Source organism: Meriones unguiculatus, chromosome 9, assembly GCF_030254825.1.
Source record: "Meriones unguiculatus strain TT.TT164.6M chromosome 9, Bangor_MerUng_6.1, whole genome shotgun sequence".
NCBI lineage: Eukaryota > Metazoa > Chordata > Mammalia > Rodentia > Muridae > Meriones > Meriones unguiculatus.
Window position 1 is genome coordinate 56,607,492 of NC_083357.1, and position 24,443 is coordinate 56,631,934.

The window sequence follows — 24,443 nt, forward strand, 5'->3', positions numbered from 1 at the left end:
CAGAAATGTCCTCTTTTAGATATGAGACTTGCTGTGTCATGTTTACAGCTTTCATTTATTGGGCATGTTGATCTCTAACCTTTAACTACCAGTTTTAAATGTTCTTCTTTATGAGAGCGGCTTCCTGGAGACACAAATAGTTGGCATTGTTTGTTAACCCAGACAGTTATTCTGTGACTTCTATTTGGTGAGTCGAAGAGATTTCTTTGAAATGGGGGCTGGAACTTAGACACAGTACTTAGTATCACTTGCTGCTTTTGCAGAAGAATCAGATTCAGTTCCTGGCATTCTATAGTAACTCATTCTCTTCAATAACTCCAATGTCAGGGAATCTAATGCCCCTTCCAGTCTCCATGAAAACCAGACATGCACACAGTACACACTTGTACATGCTGGCAAAACAGTTTACACTCATGATATAAACAATCTTTAAATACACATTCAGAAACACATTTCTCAGATTTTCTTTCCCCATGTCATTCTGTTTTGGGGTGAACATGGAAGAAGCAACATTAGAAGACTTAAAGCATAGGTGATTTTTTAATATTATATATTGTTTAATTTATATTATAGCACTACAAATTCAGGCTCCAAGCACATATAATGTCAATGAGGTTCCAGATCCATTTACCATTAACATTCTACTCCTCACTTCTATAACTTTTGTTTGTCTTGGGTCAAGTCTGTTTGTATTGTGTTGGCAAATGTGATCTCTTCTTCTGAATTTCCCCAAAACTAGAGAGATTGAGGAGATGTGGAGGGTCATCCTTCTAGACATCAATTATCTTCTGGGTCTCACTGTATTTTCACAAGTCTCAGTACACCCATGTGCTGCCCTCATGCAACTGTCCTTCCCAATTGCTGCTCTAGCTGACCTTCAGTACCTCAGGCTCAGTACCAGATACAGAGACAAAGATTTGTGAGGATAACCCAGGAACTTCCAGTATTTCATGGATGAAGTCCTTATGATCTGTCTCTGACCACTTTATTCATGATGACTCTGCTTCTCTGAGTGTAACTTCACAAGAAAATTATGCTCTTTGCTCTTCCAGACAACTCCTCTCAGGTGTGTGCTGTTGCCAATATCAAGAGAAACTAACACTTTAAATTGTTGTGATGCAATATTCCCAACTGTAGAAAATGTTACACATATTCTCTGATCTATTTTTAACTAAATAATTTCAAGACAAAGTATTAAAAGAAAACCACTCATCATAACTGTCTCTGAATTGCCTGGGATGAGGTTTTACTTAGAAACACACTACTGATGCAGACCACAGAGGAAGCATCCACAGTGAGACTTCCTGTTCAGCATGTGCAGGTGTGCTTCTCAGCTGGGCTCCTGCGATGAGCAATGCTTAAGGAGCTCCAGTTTTTGTTCAGCTTGTGCTGTCACTTCAAACACTGTGGGTCACCTCCCAGAGTGCACAGAAATATGTCCCCGAGTCTTCTAGCTGTGAGGCTGAAATGACAAGGCTGAAGGACTTGGCTGATTTCTTCATGGTGACAGAATAGCGGCCATTCCTCTCATTCTGAGTAGAAGAAGAAAGTTGCCTAATAAGGAAAATCATCTCTCCAGTAACAAGCTGCTTATACCAAAAAAGACGGTATAAGTTCTGACTTGTCTCATATGAACAGTCCAGAGTGACTTCTTCTCCATAGTGACTGCTTGTAGTTGACTGGACCTGAGTGACTTTCTGGGCCACATTGAATCCTGCAGAACAACCAGAGGAAAGAATAAAAAGCCTATCCTATGATAGTGTACACAAAGCAGTGTAAGAAAAGGGCCCCTTAAAAATCCAAAGACAAACTTAACTGAAGACATTTCTGCTCACTTTTCTCCAATCCATTTTCCCTCTCATGTCAATGTAAATGGCCATTTGCATGGGACAATACTTCCTACAAAATATCCTCAGCTATATGTGAAACGTACATACCAGAGAAGGTCAAGGCCACCAAAACACAGAGCAGGCTGCAGGGAGGCATGTGTTGCAGGTCCCTCTGGATGAGTGTGTCAGCTCTGACTCAGCTCAGTGTTCAGTGCCTGAGAGCCTCCCAGTGAGCACTTGTACCTCCTGTGTTTCTGACATTGCCTCAAGCAGGAAATGTGGTTTTGTGTAATCATAGGTTACAACCTCCATGTACAAAGAGAAAAGTGTAGCTTACCACAGGCATCTACTTGCATCCTTGTCTGATAGGGAGTTTGAGAAAATCCATCCCTGCTGAGGGGGAAGTAGCTTTGCACACATGGGTGTTATTCAGGGAGATGATTTTGGGAACCAAAGTAAAATTCATAATGAGCCGTGTGTGATATGTAGTTCACTTGTAGACAATTATCTTATGTTATCCTCTCTCCATCCATTGTCTAATTGTCTATTTAAGCTTAATAAAAAAAATGATTAAGTCCCCTTGGACCCATGAATTTCCCTTTGAAACACTGGTATCTGAAAGAGTCTTCCTCCTTTGCTCAGTGCCACAGTCTATCCAAATTCTGTCCCATCAGCATTCCAGAAGATCCCCATTTGCTTATGCCCTGGCAAATTGTAACAGGAATAAAATAATAGTCTTCAGGGGATAAGAAGATGTTCAGTGTGTCTGTTGACAACTGTACATCATGAGTCCCTTTGTGTGGATCTCCAGGACCCATGTAAGAATCCAGAAGCTATGGATGCTCCTTCAGTCAGGGCTCTGAGAAGCATAGACATGAGCATCTTGGGGTCTCACTAGTTAGTCATTGATGAGCTTCAGTTTAAGTAAGAGTTCCCACAAAAATAAATAAATAAATAAATGTGACAAAAAATGAGAGAGATAACCATTGATGACCACTGGTTCACACACACACAAACACACACACACACATACACACACACACATTCACACACAGTTGGTTGGGAAGTTACAATAATTTTTAAACCCACTGCTAAAAAAACTGACTCTCTTGTAAAAGTTTACCATCAAGTTGTACTCACAGGATGTGTTCTGTTTTCGCCACACAGAGAACTCTCCTTGTTACATGTCCTAGAAATTTTTGTAACATTTTACTGTCATATTCCATCTCACTTGTAAACTTTCTGTACTTTAATTTAGAAACCAGTTTCATGATAAGCATGGCAGGTCTCCCTGTGACTTGAGCATATTATATGTTCAAGATACATATAACCTGTAAGCATTAGAGTCATGTTACACATGGGTTTGTTGTTGAATGTTTTTGTGTGTACAGCTATATCACCATTTAGAATATATCTCTTAATCCTTGACCTGCTCTCATTATTCCAATGGAGGAAATTACCCTACAGGCAATCAGAGGAGAAAATACAAACAAGGTCTCTGAAAGAGCTCCAGTTCTTTCTATAAGAAAAAATAGCAGATCAACATGTACTTCAGGGACAAGTTTCTGATATCAGATTCATATTCTCTGCCCATTTCACTGCTTAGTGCTGAGAGCCCATGCCCTGGACTTTCTCTGTGGCTAAGCAGGAGATCATGGGAGCCACAGCAGCCTGGGCAGCACAGGGTGGCAAGGCTGTGCTCCTGCTCTAGATCTCCAGAGAGTGAGTGGACGCCCTGCAAGCTGCATAGCCACAGCCTCTGAGACGTGGCTTTGTAGTACACTGGGTTTTTCCTGGGTTTAAGTGCTGAGGTGGACAATTGGTCTCATTCTAAATACTGCTTTGTCTTTCCTGTGATTTATTTGGTAGACAATGCTTCCCAGTGAAGATAAAAGTTAAGGTTGGTGAACAGATAACTCAACGATTCAAAGCACTTGTTGCTAATGATAAATACTGAAGTTCATGTCCCAGGACACATTTAATAAGTTATGTTTTCTGAAAAGCCTGAAACTCCACCTTTGAGTGCATGGACACCAACTTTTGGCCTTTACATGCACACAGATGTGTCCACCCATGTATGTATACAAGGTTGTGTATACTCACACAGACCTGTGTGCTTCCACCCACCACACACACACACACACACACCCACACACACACACACACACACAAAGCAATTAATAAAATAAAATATTTTAAAGAATGATGCTTAGATTTAAAGAACCACAAGAAGAGATCAGGCATTGAGGAAAATGGGGATGATGTTGGGCTTAATTTGAAAGTTGGGAGGGAGGTCAACACAGAAGAAGACAGAGAGAAGTTAAATGCCACTGAGGATGGTTGAAATACCCTTAAGGATATTTATTACTTCATGTTTACCTGGAATTATATTTCATATATATTTTAATGAAGTTATTCCACTTGGGCTGGCAATATCCCCTCAAAAGAAGGATCATCTAACAGGAAACCAAGTGCCAGGCATGGGAAACCTCTTTTCAATATGTTGATCAAGGAAATCCAAGAGGCTCTTAGAAGAATGCTGACTATTGCTGTTCTGCTAGGTTTCCTCTCAGAGATCAAAAGCAAGTCTCAGTTGAGGGAAGCCCTATACTTTGGACCAAGACCTGGAAGATTACCTCTCATGCCTCTCAAGAAAGGTTTTCTTGTCAGCAGAGGAAGACCATCACAGAAAATAACAACTGGTTAAAAAAAAAAAAAAAACAACTGATTATGGAACTTTCACCACCCCAAACAAATACATCTACAACAAGACTCCTACAACAAAGGCCCAAAAAACATTGAAGAAAACAGGGCACCAAGAAAGTATAAGAACAAGAAGACCAGGAAGTGTGCCTCAAGAAGTTCTGCTAGAAATGATGGGGGAGCAATAGCCTTGACACCACAAAAGTATGTCTGCACAGCAAGTACTGAACAATGATGATACCACTAGCCAAGAAAAATTGTACCTGCACGTTGCTACATTTGGGGTTTCTTTTTCTCTCCTTTACTCTTCACCACCCCATGTTCTTCATTTCTTTAGAGAAAAACTAATAATGGTGAAAGTGAGCAAAGTTATCAGTAGACTACTTCTTGCTTATTAGGGATGTCAAGTTTCCTTGGGTAAAATTTATCTACTCCATCAGGATACCTAACTTCTTGATTCTTTGTATACAACTACTTGACAAACAGCATCCAACCAACAAGCACCCAACAACAGCAGATCTGCTACTTGGGCCTCTAGCATTTAAAGATCCTCTGAAAAGTTCCCAGAATTCCAAACTTGACACACTCACAGAAACTATTTGCGGCTGGAAGAACCACAACTCTGTTAGAGCATGAGGCAAATCATAGTCACCTGCTATGACTCAGTCACATATTTGCACACCTGACAAAAACAAAAACATATTCCTTTAATGTTTTTGTGTGTTTTAAGGAAAATTTTCACTACAGAAATGACATGGGGCTGGAGAGGTGGCTGAGAGGTTAAGAGCATTGGCTGTTCTTCCAAAGGTCCTGAGTTCAATTTCCAGCAACCACATAGTGGCTCATAACCATCTATAATATGATCTGGTGCCCTCTTCTAGCCTGCAGGCACGTATGCAGACAGAATACTGTATGTATGCATGCATATGTATGTGTAAATAAATAAAATCTTTAAAAAAAAAAAAAAAGAAGAAATGACGTGGTGCCCTGTACCTACACAAGGAACTACAGACAACTAAGTACTGCTGAGAGCCAGAAATGGTCCTTTCCAGGGAAGAGCCCTGATTAATGATACAATAACAAGTGGTCAGCACTGAAATCATGTGCACAGAACCAGCTCTAAACAGACTCAGAAGAATGTCTGTACATAATTGTGTGTGTGTGTGTGTATGTGTGTGCATCTGTGTTAAACAACAGTAATCATAGAAAAAGCGCCCATGGATTTGCAGTTATTATTGAAGAACATGGCAGAGACTAGAGATAGAGGACATAGAAGGGGTTTGAGGAATTTAACGTAATATGTAAAAAATGATGTAATTCTATTTTAACCAAATAAAAGCAATAAATTAAAAATATCAAAGTCAATAAATCAATCTGTGATAAGGCCTGAGTGGCTTTCTCAGGACAAGCCAACATTCAGTCTTTAGTTTTTTTATTGTCATAGGAACTTTTTAATAATTGTTTTGACAGTACATAGTAGTTATTTCCAGCACAATATGACATTTAACCTTAACTTTTGCCTTCTTCAACTATTTTAATTCATGTTTAGCTTGTATAAATATTGTTTACTTTGGTCAATATGTCTGGACCAAGGTCAGGTTGTGTTGCCAAGGCAGATGTGACTGAGAAATGTCTAAGCAGAAACAAAATGGAGTCTGGACAGGATGGCATTACCTTAGTCATGTCATGGTCGGTAAACTCAGTGTCTCTATATTGAAGAAAAGAAATTTCCCCTTTCTAAAGAGATAGCAATTGCTACCTGTTAAATTAATGCTTTTGTTGATACAATATTTTTTAATCAGAATTTTCCTCTTCTCTAACTCCTGCTCCATGAGTTTTGCTTGGTTTTGGCATTTTTTAATTTAATTGAACTTTTGGTTTTGTTTTGTGGGTATTTAGTTTTTTTTTGTCTGGGGTGTTTTGTTTTTGTTTTTTGAAAGTGAGATGAAGAGAAAGAACATGAAATTGGTGGACAGTATGAAAGAACGGCAAGACAGCAAGAATCCTTAATGTATTGCTTGTATTCACTCAACTTCCAACTGTCCTGACCCTGGTTTGATTGATGATGAAATATGACACATATTTCACATCAATCCTGTCCTCTTTTCAGAGACAAACCATGAATCCTCACCCCAGACCACTGGGACTTCAACATCCATAAAGCAGCAGCTCAGGCAAATGAAATCAAAACAGACTAGAGAGTCTGAAGTCTCTGTTTGGGTCCTGGAGAGCCATTGACCCCAACAAAGGATTATTGTGATGACACAACTCTGTGGTAATCTTCAGGAGTCTGAGAAGGAGAAGAAAGAGAGTGAGGAGCCTCTGTGACCAGATGTTTAGCAATGTCATTCAATGGCACGGAAGCATGCCCACTTTTGATGCTATTCTGCAGTTGTTACAGTTTTCGTGAAAACAAAACTCCTTTCTAAATGATCTTTCATTCACAAATCTGTGGATATGTGAGCAATGCCCAATATAAACATTTTTGCCTTCAGACCCTGAAGGAATGAAGACTTTCCTTGACTGTATGCTGAAAATGCATCTGATGACGAAATTTATGTCAAAGTTCAATCTTTAAAAGCAGAATTTGCTTGATAACTGTATGAAGACACCCAAGTGGTGATGACTGGGTTATTCTAAGTCAACTTTCCCTCACCTTCCCTCAGTACTCTTGAAGTTATTTCCAGCCTTTTATTCTCTAGGATGCTCAGGGTGTGTCTTGAGGTACACAGAGTTTCCAAATTCTATGTTGCACATCCTCAAATATGCTTTCACTCTTTGCTTACTTCCATTCTAGGTTGTTGTATTCAATGAAGCCTATTTCAATCAGATAGAAATTCTGGGGTTTCTTTGTTTGTTTTGTTTTGTTTTGTTTTGACTCAAGTTTAAAACTTGACAGGGATAGAAGACCTTGAAAACCAGGAGGAGTTCACATATCGGTATTATGAGATATATCTCCTACTGCTAAGAGCCAATTGACTTTATTTTCCTATGTGACTGTTCTGTTTTCATAATGAAAAACTATTCACTGTAGACAAGAAAAAGAACTTGTAGGCTTTAGATGTTTAAGTATAATATCTTCCATGTTGTTTTTGTTGGTTTTGGTTTTCTGAGACAGAGTTTTACTATGTTGCTCAGGTTAGCCTACCAAACCTCAAAAATTACTCCTGTCTAGGATCCCAAAGATGTTATGGCTTCCAAAGCCATTAACAATGTGGCATAAAAATGAATTTAAATTTTTCTTGATTGGAAATCTTTTTGGCTTTTATATAGCATTAAGTGAGCAATCCTCGCCAAGTATTAGGCAGTGAAAGAATCTTTAATTCTGTGTTTTGCTGATGTCCACAAATACTGCAGCTGCTTCTATTGACTACGCCTTTATGTTCATTTTTATATTTTGTTCATTTATGAAATACACATGTAAAATAATTTCTTTAGTGAAAGTTGTGTATTTTCATTATATGACTAATTTGCATTCTTTCCTCCTCACTGATGTCATTTATCTATTTTAAACACACCCGTATCCTTGTGAGGGCCTTCTGGTTTACATGCTTGAATTTCTTGAAGGTAAATGAAGACATAGGAGGCAAAACAAGAGGAAGTAGAAGAGTTCATTGGTCATATAAATTCCCAATGACGTGGTTATCAAAGGAGATTAATGTAGAAGGAAAGACTATGTGATTTCTATCCCAGAGGCCAAAGTCAAGGTCTCCTGACACTGGCTGTAACAACCACACATGAACAACTTCACTGACAAGAGTGTAGGGAACAGGGCCTTCATAATTTGTAGTTGCTGCAAACCAAACACACAGAGAACTATTTCTATAACCATGGAATAAAAGAATCCTCTAGGGACTGGGGAAGATGGATCAGAGGATAAGAGCACTGACTGCCCTTGCAAAGTTCCTGAGTTCAATTCCCAGCGACCACATGGTGGCTCACAACCATCTATAGTGAGATCTGGTGCCCTCTGCTGGTCTGCAGGCATACATGCAGACATAATACTGTATCAATAATAAATTTTAAAAAATGAAAAAACAAATCCTCTAAACCAGTTAAGGAAATGGATCTGAAATTCCAGCTGTTCTTGAGGAGCAAACAGAGAATGTAGAAAATGCTGAGACTTCATCTTGATCTGTCTCTGGGCTGAGGGAGTCTAACCCTTAGACTCACAGTGCCCCCTGTCACCTGGTCCTGCATACCCTCTAGGCTCAGCCCCGCTGCAGGCTTTGCTGGAGCCTCAGCTGCAGGTTTGGGTCTGGGCTGCAGGTGTCTGCGAAGCACTGTGCACTTGCTGCACAGAAGTAGGTGGCTGAGTCTCCAGGCTGAGAGTCTGCGATGTGCAAGGAGAGCTGTTTGTCGCTCTTACTTAAAAAGACTGTGAATCGTCCTTCTTCCTTTTTATTAGACACTGAACGTATGGCTATCAGGAGAGCAGGGCCTTCACCAGGGAATTGCTGGTACCATGGGAAGTAGTCAAATGCGCTGTTTTCATAAGTGCAGTTCAGAACTGTGGTCCCTCCTTCCCAGACTGTCAGAGATTTCAGACTTTGTCTCACGTGCTGCTGGTCGTGTCTTTCCTTCTGCTGGCCACTCACCCCTGTGCAGGGAAACAGCAAATGGTGTTAGGTTCCTGAGGATGTACTGTCTGCTGATGGTTTCAAGACTAATGACTTGTCTGGTGCCCCAATTCCCTCCTGCCTCCAAATCAATCACATATCCTGAGATATGTGGTTTCTCCTCCATGACTCACCAGCTAGGTGAAGGCCTAGGACTAAAAATAATGCTTTCAGGACCTTGTCCATTCCTCCTAGACTGAAGATTGGGGAGAACTCAGGTGGCCTTTTCTCTCCCACAGAACACTGACTCCAACTTCACAGGCACCTCAGTTCTTTCAGCTGGCTCCACCCTTCACAAACACTCCCTAAAGCTATTTCTCACAGAGGAAGCACTTCTCCTTTGATTTCAAATTTGGTATTGCTAAAAATAGAGTCAAGAGAATCACAAATCTCCTCATTATAATTCTTCCATCACACACTGATAGAAATGTGGGTTAATATAGACACCCAGAATAGTGTGGATTTTCTGATAGAAAAAAGAAGAGAGTGGGAGGAAGGCAAGGAGGAAGAAAAGACAGAAAGCAGAAAGGAAGCAAGGAAGCAAGGAAGGAAGAAAGACCAATGATCCAACTAATATCACTTATGGGCATTTATCCAGGAGAAAGAGGTCGTTTCATGAGAGAGACACCTGCACATGCATGTGTATTATAGCACCATTCGTGACTGGCAAGATGTAGACACAGCCTAGGTACCACCTGTCAACCAATGAATGGACAGAATATTGTACCTGAAGGTACAGAGTCATATTCAGCTGCAAGGAAATATGAGTTTCTGCCATCTGTAGGAAAGTGGATAGTATTGAAGGACACAATGTTAAGCAAAATAAAGCAGACCTGTAGACCTACACAATATGTATGTGTTCTCATTTGTAAAAACAAATGAACTATCAAAAACAAAAGAAAAAAGGAGTAAAGAAAAAGAAAGTAGTATTTGAAAGTAGAAGTTAGACAAACCAGTAAGGGAAGTGTAACGGGGACAAAGGGAAAGGAGAGAACAACAGAGAGTGACGACAAGATGAATACAAGGAAATTGTCACATAGGCATACATTAAAATCTCACAACAAACCCAGTAATTTGTACAATTAATGTGTCTTGATAATTTTGATAATGTCATATGCCCTATGGGAGAACTGACTATAGTAGTCTACTGAATGCTTATAGTATGAATCCAACTCCTAATGTCTTCCCATCATGTCCACATAGATGAACAGAGCTCTCAGTCCTCATTAGAAACTCACTGGACTGGTCAATGGTTAGCCCTGTGCCTACTGTCAGCCACCGTGCAGAGAAGAGAGTGTGGGATGGTCAATCCTCATGGCACATATCTACCACATGCTCTCCTCCCAAGGTTAAGGGATCATTGCAGAAGAAAAATCAGTGTTGGGACCAGAATGGTGGATGACTACAGGAAACAGTGTCTTCTGGATACAGCAGGGCAGCTGAACTTATGAAGGAGCAGTTTTGTGACAGTCTGCACAAGGCCTGTGAAAACTTAAGGCAGACAGAATCCTAGCATGGAGAGCAAGATTAGGATGAATACATCAAGCATGCTTAATCACTGAGCTGTCTTTTCAGTTCCAGATCATTTAGGGTTTATTGGATACATTAACAAAGTTCATTGAAAACAGACAATGAATTATACTATCCCATTGCCAGCTAAGTTTGTGAGTAAATGAACCAAGGAACATATATGCTCCATTCGCTTAAGAAAAATTTTAAATTTCTTATAATCATTTGTATGTGTCCACTTACATAAGTCCATTTACAGAGAAAAATTTATTAAAATTTCATTATATTCTTATAAAAATAAACACCAGGTTAACTAAATGTAGGTAAGACTATACCTGTAAAAAGAAAGTAAAATTTAGTAGAAAGATCTACTCTGGAAAGGCTTTGGTCTTCAGATCAGTGAGGAAAGGTAGAAAATATTCTGCATCCTAGACAGGACACAGTCAAGAATGCAGCATTTCGACTACTCTCATAGCCAGTCTACATAAACATTGAGTAAGTTCCTTACATGTAATATCATAGATAAAATACAAATATTAAAACCAGTTCAGCTTCTCTGTTGATATCAACAAGGCATAGAAGTGGAAGCTTAAAATAAATGAAAAAGCATTTCCTAAAGTAGAGAACCTCTGTTCTATAACAAGAGAAGTTAAAAGAATATAAGGAAGTTATATCACAGAAAGAACTTTGTTATATATGTTTTATATATATATATATATATATATCATCACAGGCCCAATTAAAAAATAAAAATATCAAAGTCCAACAGCAGACAATTGTCCATGCTCCATAGTCTCAGAGAAAGAACTAGGGATGTAGTTCAGTCAGTAGATTTTGCACCTCCAAGACCCTGACATTGGTTGCTAGCAGGTATAAAGTGGGCATGGTGCACATACCTAAATTCCAGCTCTCAGAAGGTAGAATGGAAAGATCTAAAACTGAAGGACATTTTAATTGCAAAACAAGACTGGTGTTTGTGTCAACACCTAAAACTCTCCCCCAAAATAAAATAAAAAATAAAAATCTGTCCAAACATGTTATTCTTAAACATGCGTAGGGGAGGAGTTGTTACTTTGTTATATTTTTTATTATTTTCTCTTTTTCTTATCCTTTCAGCCACACATCTACCTCACATAAACTATATCCATTATCTGTAGGAGAAACATTCCATGATTCCCTGAGTGTCTCAAATCACAAATAGTTCTGAAACACACACCCACACACCCACACCCACACCCACACCCACCCCCCCCCCACATATATATATATATATATATATATATATATATATATATATATATATATTGAGCTTTCACCTGTACCTAATAAAAACATTAACAGCTTCAATGAAAACAAGGATATATTCTTTTCTTTGGCATATCTACATTGTAGCACCAACCAGCACTGTGATGCCTGAACAGTCTTTCTAATGACACAGATGGCTGCTTGGTGAAAACAGGTCTGTGGCAAGGACAGGAGAGAGATGCTGGACAAAGATGCCCACAATCACTGGTGAGGGAGTTCTGACAGCACCAAAAAATAGTTTTCTTTTGTTTTGTTTTTAATAAATGAACTGTGTGTTCCTTAATTGTTTGCTTGACGTTTTAAAGACTGTGACTGAATACAAAGACATGAAAGCTGAAAAAAACTAAAAAGAGATACAGAAGAAGTGCTATGTATTTGCTGAATGCTTGGGTGTCTTTCACACCAGGAACAGTTTCTATCTTCAACATAGACTCAGCACTCAAGAACTGAAAACGGAAGCATACCAAAGGCCCTTGTCTGTCTAGACAAGATGGTGAAGAAAAGGGTGTGGACACTGCTCCCAACCCAGCCAGAGAATATCCTGGTGGAGAAGAAGATTGAACTGGCTTCAACTGTGAGTAGATTTCACAGTAGAAAGGACATATACATTTAGACACAGGTTTTATCAATAAAGCTGGAGAGTGAACCAAGTGAAGGTGACAAACTCAGAAATGTACATTAAAAGAGGTAATCATGGCCTTGAAGGATAGTGTGCATCTTGTAAAGTGTTCACTTGCAAATTCTTATTTTTCAACACTATGGGCCATTTACCTATACTATATCTGTTTATCCTGGGCACATAGTGTTGACAAATATCTTCCATCATGATCTCTAATTAAACTTAAGCAGCATAGACAATAATGCTTGACTTATTTAAATAGTTTTAAATTCTAGCTCTCTGAGGAGTCTGTGGAAGAGCCACAGCCTTCACCTGCTCTGAAGCAGCACTGCCCCTCAGTGGCCAAATAGGAAGGTTTTCACTCTACAGTGTCCTGAGCTTAAAAGGGGGGTGAACTGTTCCTGAGAGCATTAGAGCAGGAGAGCTGACAATGCCTACTGCCAATGGTGGCATGGAGTGGTCTAACCTGAGCAGTACAGAGAGCTCCCCCTGGGTATGCTGATAAGGTAGAGCCAGTATGCTGCCAGATTTGCTACCACAGGCCCAGATCCAGGATTTTGAATTGGAGCACCCCAAAATCTATATCATCTTGGAACTGATAGGAATTTTAAAAAGGCTCGTCCTGCTGATCTAAATCTGCAGGATCTCCATTACACAGGACAACAAGACAACTGGGAGGATCCAATACTGATGGTGTCACAGAGAAGCCAGAGATCTCAATCCAGACCAAATGCTCACATGAACATTTGTCCGCGCAGATGTGTGGACAGAGGGGTGTACTATGGGACACACTGTGACACACTGTACAGCTGCCATGATGAGATGTCTTCTATGCATTGCTTTCTTTTGTTTACTTTTTGTTTCCTTGCTTTTTATTTTGTGGGGGATGTTGCAAGGGCAGAGAGTAGATATGAGGAGAGAGCAAGATGAGGAAAATTGGGCTACATGATGTGAAACTCAAGAAGAATCAGTTAAAAAAAAACTCAGGCCTTGAGGAAATGCATTGAATCTTTCTCTGGAGCCAATACTTTTGAGATGGAAAGAGATTTTGTGTTTGTTGAGGTCAGCTATAGCATATTTTCTATCCTTCCCTTCTACCATTTCCTCCATGCATCATCATGATTCCGTATCTCTCTATCTTGCCTAAAACCACTTCACTCTGGAAAATGAGAGAAGCCAATCATAAGACATAATGAAATGACAATGTTGTTATTTCCAATACAGCTTTATGAAATGAATAAATGATTAGATTTGACATAAGGTATGTTTTATTTGCCCTTTATATAAACCACTTGTACACATGATGATTATTAAGTCACAAAAAATATTTTTACTACATTTTCAATATTTCTACTATTTTGAGATTATAACAATCTCATCTTATAAAGTGATTATATAGTTATAATATAATTTTTTCGTTTTTTATAAAACTGTCCAACTATTCCTCCTTGCTCTCTTTCAAACTTGTGGCCACATCTTTCATTAATTATGCTATATATGTATGTATGTATATACATGTTTATTCATAAATACACATGTAAAACCTGTTAAGTCTTGATGCTGTTACATGTAAGTATGTTTTCAGGACTGACGGATCAGTGTTGGATTACCAGTTGCTGTGCTCATCTCTGGGAAAGACTCTTTCTCTCCCTATCAGCATTCCTTAGTTGCAAATAGTTCAGTGTCTAGGACAGAGGATTTGAGCACTTACCCCATCTACATTGACATGTCTATGGTGACATTCTTAAAAGGAACAATTTCACAGCAAACTCTGATCCTCTGGCTCTTACCATGTTTCCTCCTGTCTTCTTCAGGGTTTCCAGAGCCTGAGCAGGTGCAGGAGTTACATTGCAGATATGTTCCTTGTGACTAGGACCCATAGCTCTGCATCCTGATTGGTTGTGGTTTTCTGCAATGGCCTCCATCTTTTAGTAAAGTCATGGATCTTTAAAAAGAACCTACAACCACCACTTTAGTAAACCAGACAACCTCTATCCTCATTCAAAATATTTGTCCTTATCCTATACACATTCATTTACAGAGTCTGCACATTTTGCTCTTCTTTTTATGTTCTTTTCTATTTTAATTTTTTCTTCACAACTTAATCATTAAATTTCCCAATTGAATCCACCTCCCTCAACTCTCCCCCTCCCAGTACCAACCTTCCTCTCTCTTCCCCTTATTAAAACAGGCAGGGATTCTGCAGTGGCTTCCTAATTTCTTGTGAGTGAAAAGGCCCACATCCACCCAGCAGAATGTTTGCGTACAGGCTGCAGGTGTGTGGGGAGCACTGTGTACCCCAGCACAGAGATAAGTGCCTGAGTCTGTGCTCTGGGAGGAGGAAATGTACAAAGAGCTGCGATGCTCCACAGGGGCTGTCGTGGATGTCAGTCTTCCACTCTGCTTTGTTTCAGAAGGATTGTAAAACAGGCTGATGAGGTGTCCTCCAGGACTTTGGTGAAACCACTGCATTCGGTTTGCAGAGGTGGAGAAGTTGCACTGCAGTGTTGCACTCTCTCCCTCCTGCATTACCAAGGTCGCAGGTCTCTGCTCCACTTGCTGCCCTTTCACCCCTGATTGGAAACAGAAAAAGAGACACAGATGGCTGTCATTGCAGTTTCCCCTGAGCCCTGAATGCACCCCCATGTCCTCTGAGAAGGTGGGAGCTCTGCAGGACTCCTGAGCTACTTTCCCCACCCCTCCATGTGCAATGTCCCCTCAGGTGCCCTGAATGTGGACAGCCAGACTCACAGCAAACCTGGGTGCACAGAAGCCCCAGCAGAGAGCACAGCAGCCTCTTCATGGTGCTTGTGGAGCCTCTGGAGACAGAAGCAAGCAACCAACCACTGGGCTATAGGGGCTGTTTAAATGTCCCTCCTCCTGCAGTCAGCTCCACCCAGGAACCCTGCCAGACCTGACCCTGCTGAGTTTCCTCCCAGCCTTCAGAGCCTGAAGCTCCTCCCACACCATACCTGCCTGAGAGTCTAGGTGGAGCACAGTGGAGAAGAGGGACATTTTGACATGAGCCTGGGGTTGTGTTGAGTTAGGGAACCTGGAGCAGGAGATGACCAAGAAGAACATGCCTCAGCTACACACAGAGTCTGGAAACTCAGGGAAACAGGAGCTGATATATAACTCAGGGACAGGTGCTTGCTCTAAAGAAAGACCCTTGATTCGACCCTGAAGGATGGCTCAACAGACATGGGTATCTGTCCTTCTTCTAGGAGGCCTTAGCTCCCTTCCTAGCATGACATCAGGTGGCTAAAAGCTACCTGTCACCCAGCTCCAGGGCATGTGATGCTCTCTTCTGTCCTCTTTAGAATCTGTGCAGAAGTGCCAAAATTTACACAGATCCACTCTATACACACTTTTTTAAAAAAAAAGTATACTTCACTGTGGAATAATTTAAGTTAAATATCTGCATTAAAAATAAACATAAACAGGATCATAATGATAAAGTATAAGTTCATGGTTTCCTGCTTCTGAGCAGTCAAAGTTTGTTCTAACTGCTGTTTAAAAATGTGACCCCATAAGGAGGAAGTGAATTGGGGAAACTAGTGTGGAGGGCTGCATTGCAGAGGAGCAGATCAAGAGCACTGTCTGCTCTGCACTTGGTGACTGCCGGGAATAAGGCACGGTGTGATCATATCAAAAGAGGAATGCAGCTTAAGATTTCACCAGAAGAAGATTGCTTGAGAGATGAGACTGGTGATGAGTAGAAAGGACATAATCTCCTCAAAAAGAGCTCACAGCCAACTCTAAGCCTGTCATTGTCTCAAACAATAGTAGAGCAAGGAATGACCTCCTGCTTGGTCAACATCCTGCAGTGTAACTTGGGTAGAAATTTTACTTCTCGGTAAAAGGTTTTTCAACACTGAGATCTTTTCAATGAGAAGCAAGTAAGTGGCGACTAAGATCTATCCCATAGGATGAAGCACTTATCAAGATTCCACCCTCTCTCTGTACTGTAGCCTTCACAGAATATGCCAGCTCCCTGACACTGACTGAGGCTGGGACCCTGGTCTTCCTCTGCAGGGCTCAGGTGGTTTGTGTCCAGCACTGACTGCACTTGTGACTCAGGGTAGAGGTTCCCCCAGCTTCCTCAGTCCTATTGTCAGAGGATCTTCAGGTGGAAAGATGTTTACACTTCTGTACTCAGTCTGAAATTCCTCCATGCCTGACAGGCTGACTACCTGCTGTGACCTTCAGGAGAGGCTGAGACCCAGGTGAGGGTGTAACACACACAGGAAAGGAGCCTGATGGATAAGGGATATGTTGTAGAATATTTGATCACACTGTGAACCCCAAGATGGAGTCGTTTAGTGTAAACCTTGTTTCTAGTTGTGGTATGGCTCAGCCATAGCACACACCTTTAATCTCAGACAGAATTAAGTAAAGTGTACCACAGATCAAGAGGCAGAGTAAGCAACCAGATGACAAAGAGTGAATATAGAGGGATAAAAGGAAGTCAGGAGGATAGGTAGAGAGATGCACAGGAAGGAAAGAGAAGGGAATTTCAGTTTGGGGTTTTTGAGACAGCATGGGGAATTATTTTTTTTTTCTCTTGGGATGTTGGCTGAGGAGAAAGGTCAGCTAGGTGTTTTCTCTGCCTCTCTGAGGTAGCAGACTTTCATCCAGGCATTTTCCTCCTAATTATTCATCATTAACATCAAGCCTTTGAGATTTTCTTTAAAACAACAGGATGAGCAGCTGCCCCTCAGCCCCAGAGCGGTTGCAGCTCATGCGCAGATGCAGCCATCAGGTTGGGGCAGCACCTGGGCTCTGCATCCTCCTGCTGTGTCAGTGCTGTGTGGACTCAGCCAGAGGTGGGTCTCTGTCCTGAGTGAGGACACACATTACTCTTTCTGTGAAGATGAACTAAAGCAGAGACACACTCACAGAGCACTCCAAGCCCAGGATGCTCAGCAAGGTCAGCAGTGGGAGCAGGAAGTAGCTCCCTCCTTCTGGAGAGTTCCAGGAAGCAAATAAAGCCTGAAGATTGGGAGAGGAAGACAAAGGTTGCTCTGAGCTTCAGGAGGCTTAGATACCTTCATCCTAGGGATAGTGGAGGGACAGTTAGCAAGAAATACTTTGTTTTCCTTGGCCTACCTACACCATCTGTGAAATATGTTCTGTCAGAAAACCTACTGAAACCTTGGAGGTTTTAAAAAATAACTATTAATAATTTCATACATGACCATAATGTATTCAGATCAAATCCAACACCACCACCCTGCTTCTCCTACACTTCTCCTGGAACCCACTATACCCCAGTGCCCCTGCAGAATTCAGAGAACTAAAAATGTGGCTTCAGGGCTTAAAGAGGAAAGAGCTTAAGAGATAGAGTGGTAGAGCAAAGGTAGTACAATGTCATCAGGGGGAGCATGGGGGACTGGCTAAGTGGAGAGGAGGATAGCAGGTTGAGGCTGAGAAGGAAGGTTCATGAGTCTATACTGCTCTATGGAAAAGCCATTAATTCTTTAGAAAGGAGTGTCCTCTAGAGGCCCAACTGAGAAATGAAAAGTTCACAATTGTAATAACTTCCCACTGTCCTTGATGCCTTCCCAGGGTGAACTTCAAGGCTTTCTGACCACGCACAGTGGAAGGTTTATGTTTAAGTGTGAAACTTGTGAGATTTTCGTTTTAATACAAAGTTGTGAGCAGAAACGGTTGAAAATATTTTAGTGAAAAAATTACAGAATCTCTTTACCCATTTCAAAACAAGTGTGAGGAACTTAGTATTCAGAGCACTGTGCAGCTGCTACAGTTCTACACAACAACATGACAATGGCTGGGAAAATGATGTGATTGATGCTGCTGGGAAGTATAGATTCAAATAAACATTGTAAAAGTGCATTTTAGGAAAACATGCATGTCATGGACAATCCTCATTTGATGAACTCCAAGTCAAATTTAAGGTATGGTGAACTAAGGAATAGACTGAATTTCCTGTGCAATCTGTTGGTATTTTTCATAAAATAAAACACAATTAAGAGTTATACACCTGCCCTATTCTAGATTCTGAACACAAGAGTAGATTATGCCATGTATGGACACCAGGGGGCAGGAGTTAGGCTCATCACCTTGCAAATCCACTACCACAGTTCTCATCCTAGCAAGGTACTTAAGAGTTAACTTCTAGTAATAAGTGCAAGTTTCTCCCTTTCTCGTGTGTGTGTGTGTGTGTGTGTGTGTGTGTGTGTGTGTGTGTGTGTGTAAATTAAAATGAAGTCACTGAGACTCTTAACAAGTACCATTCAATGAGGCAGTTTTTAGTCCAAATGCAGAACACAAAGGACAGAACCTTTTTCACACAGATCAAAGTACACAGCAATGAACATGGAAGAGCAAGTATCTCTGTAGAAAGATGTAGAATCTGTTGGTTAAATCCTCAAAAGTGTAACATCTAGATCTTGTGGTAGATCTATGTTCAGCATTTGGAGAAGCTTCATACTGATTTCCTTATTGGTTGTCCCCATTTGTATTCACATTAGCAATGAAGAAGTATTCTCCCTCATGCAACATTCTCAGTTTGTACCCTTGTCCTCCATTTTTACAGCCCCTCCCTGATCCTCTTCTGTGATAAAATCTGAGCCTTGTATATAGGAACTGCATTCTGGATGTGTTAACTAGCACTAGAAAAGTTGAGACCAGGTACTCTTTGAATTTTGACCATTTGCCCATTACTGTACTATCCTCTATTTGCTTCAAAAGGAAGCTTCTTTGATGAGAAGTGAGAACTACACCTATCTTTGAATAATTATACAGAGTTAAAATCCAGTTAGAAGCCATATTGATTTAGTAAAATGGCCACAACTGCTTCTCCTCTAGTGTTTATGACATCTCCAGCCATGGGTAGTTAACTAGGCTTAGAGTATTGGGCCTTAATTCCTTCCTATTGAGCAGGCCTTATGTCCAGTAAAGTGCATAATAGTTCCCCCAAAATGAAAGTGCTACCATTGCACCTCTGTGAGCATTCTTGCCATTGGGATCAGTGTTTTTTTTAAATTAAATTTTAATTTCTTTTTATAAATTACAGATTTTTCACTTTGTATCCCAGCTGTAGCCCTCTCCCTCATTCCCTCCCAATTGCACCCACTCTCCTTCATTTCCTCCCTTCCTCTCTCTAAGTCCAATGATAGGGAAGATCCTCCTCCCATTCCATCTGACCCTAGTTTATTAAGTCTCATCAGGACAGTCTGCATTGTCTTCCTCTGTGGCTTAACAAGAATGTGTCTCCCTCAGGGGTCGGGGGAGGTCAGAGCCAGCCACTGAGTTCATATCAGAGACAGTCTCTGTTCCCCTTGCTAGGGAAACCCACTCAGATACTGAGCTGCCGTGGGCTTCATCTGAGCAGGGGTTCTAGGTTATATCCATGCATGTCCTTGGTTTGAGAATCAGTTTAAGACAAGCCCCTGTGCGCAGATATATTTTGTCCTTGTGGAGCTCCTGTCCTCTCCAGTTCTTATGAACTCTCTCTTCTTTCATATGATTCCCTGCACTCTGCCCAAAGTTTGGCCATGAGTCTCAGCATCTGCTTTGAAACACTGCTAGGTAGAGTCTTTCAGAGGCCCTCTATGGTAGGCTCCTGTCCTGTTTCTTGTTTTCTCCTACTTCCAAGTCCATCCCATTTGTCTTTCTAAGTAAGAATTGATCATCTTACTCCAAGTCCTCTTTCTTGTTTAGCTTCTTTAGGTGTACAGATTTTAGTATGTTTATTCTATCATATAGGTCTAGTATCCACTTATAAGTGAGTATATACCATGTGTGTGTTTCTGCTTCTTGGATACCTCACTAAGGATGATCTTTTCTAGGTCCTACCTTTTGTCTGCAAATGTCATGATTTCCTTGTTTTTAATTGCTGAGTAAGTATTCCATTGGGGGAATGTACCACAATATCTGTATCCATTCCTCAAACGAGGGACATCTGGATTGTTTCCAGGTTCTGGTTATTATGAATAAAGCTGTTATGAACATGGTTGAGCAAATGTCCTTGTTGTATATTTAAGCATATTTTGGATATATGCCTAGGAATGCTCTCTTGAGGGAGCAGTATTCCTAGTTGTCTGAGAAAGCAACAAATTTATTTCCAAAGTGGTTGTACAAGTTCACATTCTTGCCGGCAATGGAGCATAGTTCCCCTTTTACCATAACCTTTCCAGCATGTGTTGTTACTTGAGGATTTTATCTTAGCCATTCTGAGGGGTGTAAGGTGAAATCTCAGGGTCTTTTTGATTTGCATCTCCCTGGTGGTTAAGGACATTGGGCATTTCTTTAGGTATTTCTCTGCCATTCTATATTTATCTACAGAGAATTCTCTGTTTAGCTCTGTGGGGTCATTGTGTTGATTCACAATCTTTCTATTGCTTGGTAAGATTTTCTATTGCTTTTCTCCTTTGGACTCTTGCATGAAACCTTTGGATACTGTGAGAACCTGTCATCAGAGAGGAGTCTTCAGGTCAGTTTTAGCTAAATTCCCAGAAGTCCTTGTCTAAAGTAAGTGGTATCCCTAGAAATAGGGTCTTATCTTCAAATTCTGTGCAGATAGCCAAGCCAATGGCAATTATTTGGAGGAGTCTTTTGAAGCACCTAACTAACAACTTAAAAGAAGGGTTCCCAAGTCTGGAACTCATGTGAAGTAGAAGTTTCTGGTTTCCTTGAAGACTCAGCTTTGTCATATGATATTTTGCTTTAAGCTGCACACGATGTTTACTGGAGGTGGGCTTGTGAAAGGGTACATGATGTTTTGCTATGAGCCCTCTCATGCAAGGGGACTGACTTTGGCCAGCTGAGAACATCCCTTGGTGGGGGGAGGACTCTGGGTAGAGAAGATAAATAAAAGGCCCCATGGAGGCATCCCTTTTTGGATTGACATCACAGTGTTGATCTTCATGCTTCACAAAGATAAATGTTCCAGAGAACGTTTTGGGTTAATCCATCCAAGTCTTGTGGCTTTTGCTGATTTCATGTTGCTGTTTAATATTGGCCTTTGGATTGGACTGCTGGTAACTTGAAGGCTGAGTTTGGTAATCCCCTAAAGACCCATGGACCCTTATCAGCAGGAAGGGGATAAAAAAAAGGCCTACAGCCCTTTTCCATACTAATCTCCTACTGAGGTTGGGGCTTGGATGGGAGGTGAAGTTGTTTAAGAACCATAAATAAAATACATTTGGTTAAATATAAGTCTACATTCTGGCTTTTATTGGATTTGACAAGCTCTCACCTAAGAGATTCTATTCTATGCTATGCCATTAGAAGTAGTTTTGGGTGTTTGGAGAAGCAATTTGACATCCCCTGGTGCTTTCTAACCAGTAAGAAAATGTGTAATTTATTGCTGATCATTGTGTATATAAACATGAGTATTTCTTGAAAGGCAATGTGGTTTATTATTATTATTTCAGCTCTTTCTTTTTGTGCAGAGAGATAAGTATAAGTACTAGAGCATTTTATTTTAAACCAACATCTTGTTTACAAAGTGAGATGAATCAAAACGTTGGTCTCCTTTCTCATGTTTCAGAAAAAATATGAGAGAACCCAACTCTAATCCCAGGTGAGTGCAAACACCACATCATAGGGATTGAAGCAAACTGCACTGGCAGACAAGAATAGACTTTAAGGGGAAGGGATTTTTGGACAGAGTCTTTTATGACTAGACTGTTTCAGACATGGTGTATAGGAAATGGAAGGACTTGCCAACAACTGTATTTTTTGAGCAGCTTCACTAAGTGAAGGCTGTCAGGGAGCATTGTGGTTTGAATGAGAATGGCCACCATAAGCTCATTTATCAATGTTTGGCTCCCACTTTGTGGACTATTGAGGAAGGATCAGGATGTATGGCCGTGTCTGAGGAGGTATATCACTGGTGTTGGGCTTTGGAATCCCAAAGCCAAAGTCAAGCCCAGCTTCTCCCTCTCTCTGTCTCTTGCTTGTGATCAGATGTAAGCTCTCAGCTACTACTCCAGGGCCATCCTGCCTGCCTGCCTGCTCCTACACTCCCTACCATGATGATCACCTCTGAAACTGTGGTCAAGCCTCCAATGAAATGCTTTCTTTCACTAGCTGTCTTGATTATCCATGGTGTCTCTTCAAAGCAGCAGACAAATAACTAAGAGTAGAAGTTGGGGGATGCTCTGCAAAATGGACCAAGGAAAGGAAGAATCTTAATAATTTGTAGAATGAGACTGAAGCAATATTTTAAAGACTAGAGTCTATGTTTCTCATTTAAATCATAAATTTGAGGGTAATAACAAAAGATTGCTAGAGAATTTGAGTTCCTAGATTCTGTAAGACATCTTGGTAGAGATAAATCCTTTGTCAGGCTTTTCCTGGAGATGTTTGCTGTTAAGACTTGCAGTTAGGGAGAGAACTTTATTTCAAGGGATCACAGCCTGGGTTGTCTCTAGCACTGTCTTCCATCCTGTCCTGTCAGAATATCCACAGATCCTAGGTTTCTAGATATTTGACCTGAGACTTGATGCTGTTTTTCAGGAAGCTGGTAAGCAGTACTTGGAGAAAGCACACAGCCTCCCTCACAGGGCTGCTCCCCTAGGGCTCCTACACTTGTGGTTTGTGTGCAGCTTCTCCTGAAGCCTCCCTCACTGTGTCACCCAGAGCACAGTAGTACAGGGCAGAGTCTGACAGCTGCGCTGAGGACATCTGCAGGTGGAAGGAGCTGCTGCTCTTGTGGAGAGTGGCATGGAACCCTCGGTGCTCTGTCCTCTTGTTGTCTGTGGAGCTCCTCAGGAGTAGCTGAGGGGTTTCATTGAGATATTGCATGTACCAGAAGAGGTAAACACCTAAGTAAGTAGTCTGATAGGTGCAGTTCAGCATCACAGGCATCCCCTCTGTGAGAGTGACCAAGCCTTCTGTCTGTGTCACTGAGTCTCCATTGCTCCTTTCTAAAAAACAAACAAGGAGGAATTACTGTTCTATGTGAGGAGGAAGGATAAAGACTGCCATAGTTGTACAACAAAGACATCATTAACTCTTAGGGTAAAATGTAACTTACTGAGCATGAAGAGGAGCACAAGAACTGAGCAGGTGACAGGAAGCATGTTCATAGAAGAAATGACACTTGGTCCTTGACTGCACCAGTCTCGCAGGGCAAGTCTTCTTCAGGACCTCATCAAACTCCTCACTCATGGGCAAGGATCTCTGTCTGCACAGTGAGTCTGTCATGCTAAGACACTTGAAGGAGATGTAACCCACATCTCCACATCTAAGAAAGCAACGCCCTCTGCTGATCTCCTTAAACCTGCACCACAGGTGGCTGCACAAGACACTGTGAATAAACTTGAAACCTCATCCTAAGCAGACAGGTCTCCAGCTGACACCTGTGTTATGAACCATATGTATCCTATGGTATTTAACGGGGTGGGTGTACGTAAAAGTGTACACACCCATACCTCTGATAAAATTCATCTATTTTTCTCATTATATTGGTTCTTTAGAGAATGTTATGCAATAAAATTTTATTATACTCATCTGCTCTCTCCAATTCTAACAGATCCATCCAACTTCCCTACCAACCACATTTTGTCCCTCTCTTTTTTTAAATAAGACACTTCAATTTGTCTTTCCGGCTGTTCTTCTCATATACTCTTAGCTTTGTTCCCTCAGTAGAGGGTGGTCTATGAACCAGGAGCTGCATTTTTAAACTGCATCTCTCTCTCTCAGCAGATACAAACTGCCAACAGCTCCATGGCTAAGGGAGGGAATGCCCACTGTCCCCATTTGTCTGATCCTTTGCTAGTCTTATGCCTGCTGCCAACCTCTGTGAGTTCATATGAGAAGCTGCATTTTTAAGTGCTTCTCAGCTATTCGAGATTCCTCTGTTGTGAATTCTCTCTTTAGCTCTTT

At 41.0% G+C, this 24,443-nt stretch overlaps 4 gene segments (V, D, J or C); all 4 read right to left on the reverse strand.

Annotated features, from left to right (window-relative positions):
* Positions 1-1,397: 1,397 nt before the first annotated feature.
* LOC132656368 (T cell receptor delta variable 1-like) lies at positions 1,398-2,185 on the reverse strand. The segment is given in 2 exon segments: positions 1,398-1,714; positions 2,167-2,185. Coding segments are annotated over 2 exon segments (336 nt in total).
* Positions 2,186-8,743: 6,558 nt separating this feature from the next.
* On the reverse strand, positions 8,744-9,337 carry LOC132656618 (T cell receptor alpha variable 23/delta variable 6-like). The segment is given in 2 exon segments: positions 8,744-9,132; positions 9,286-9,337. Coding segments are annotated over 2 exon segments (441 nt in total).
* A 5,383-nt stretch (positions 9,338-14,720) lies between these two features.
* Positions 14,721-15,387, reverse strand: LOC132656369 (T cell receptor alpha variable 22-like). The segment is given in 2 exon segments: positions 14,721-15,157; positions 15,336-15,387. Coding segments are annotated over 2 exon segments (489 nt in total).
* A 7,751-nt stretch (positions 15,388-23,138) lies between these two features.
* Positions 23,139-23,644, reverse strand: LOC132656620 (T-cell receptor alpha chain V region CTL-F3-like). The segment is given in 2 exon segments: positions 23,139-23,482; positions 23,593-23,644. Coding segments are annotated over 2 exon segments (396 nt in total).
* Positions 23,645-24,443: the final 799 nt, after the last annotated feature.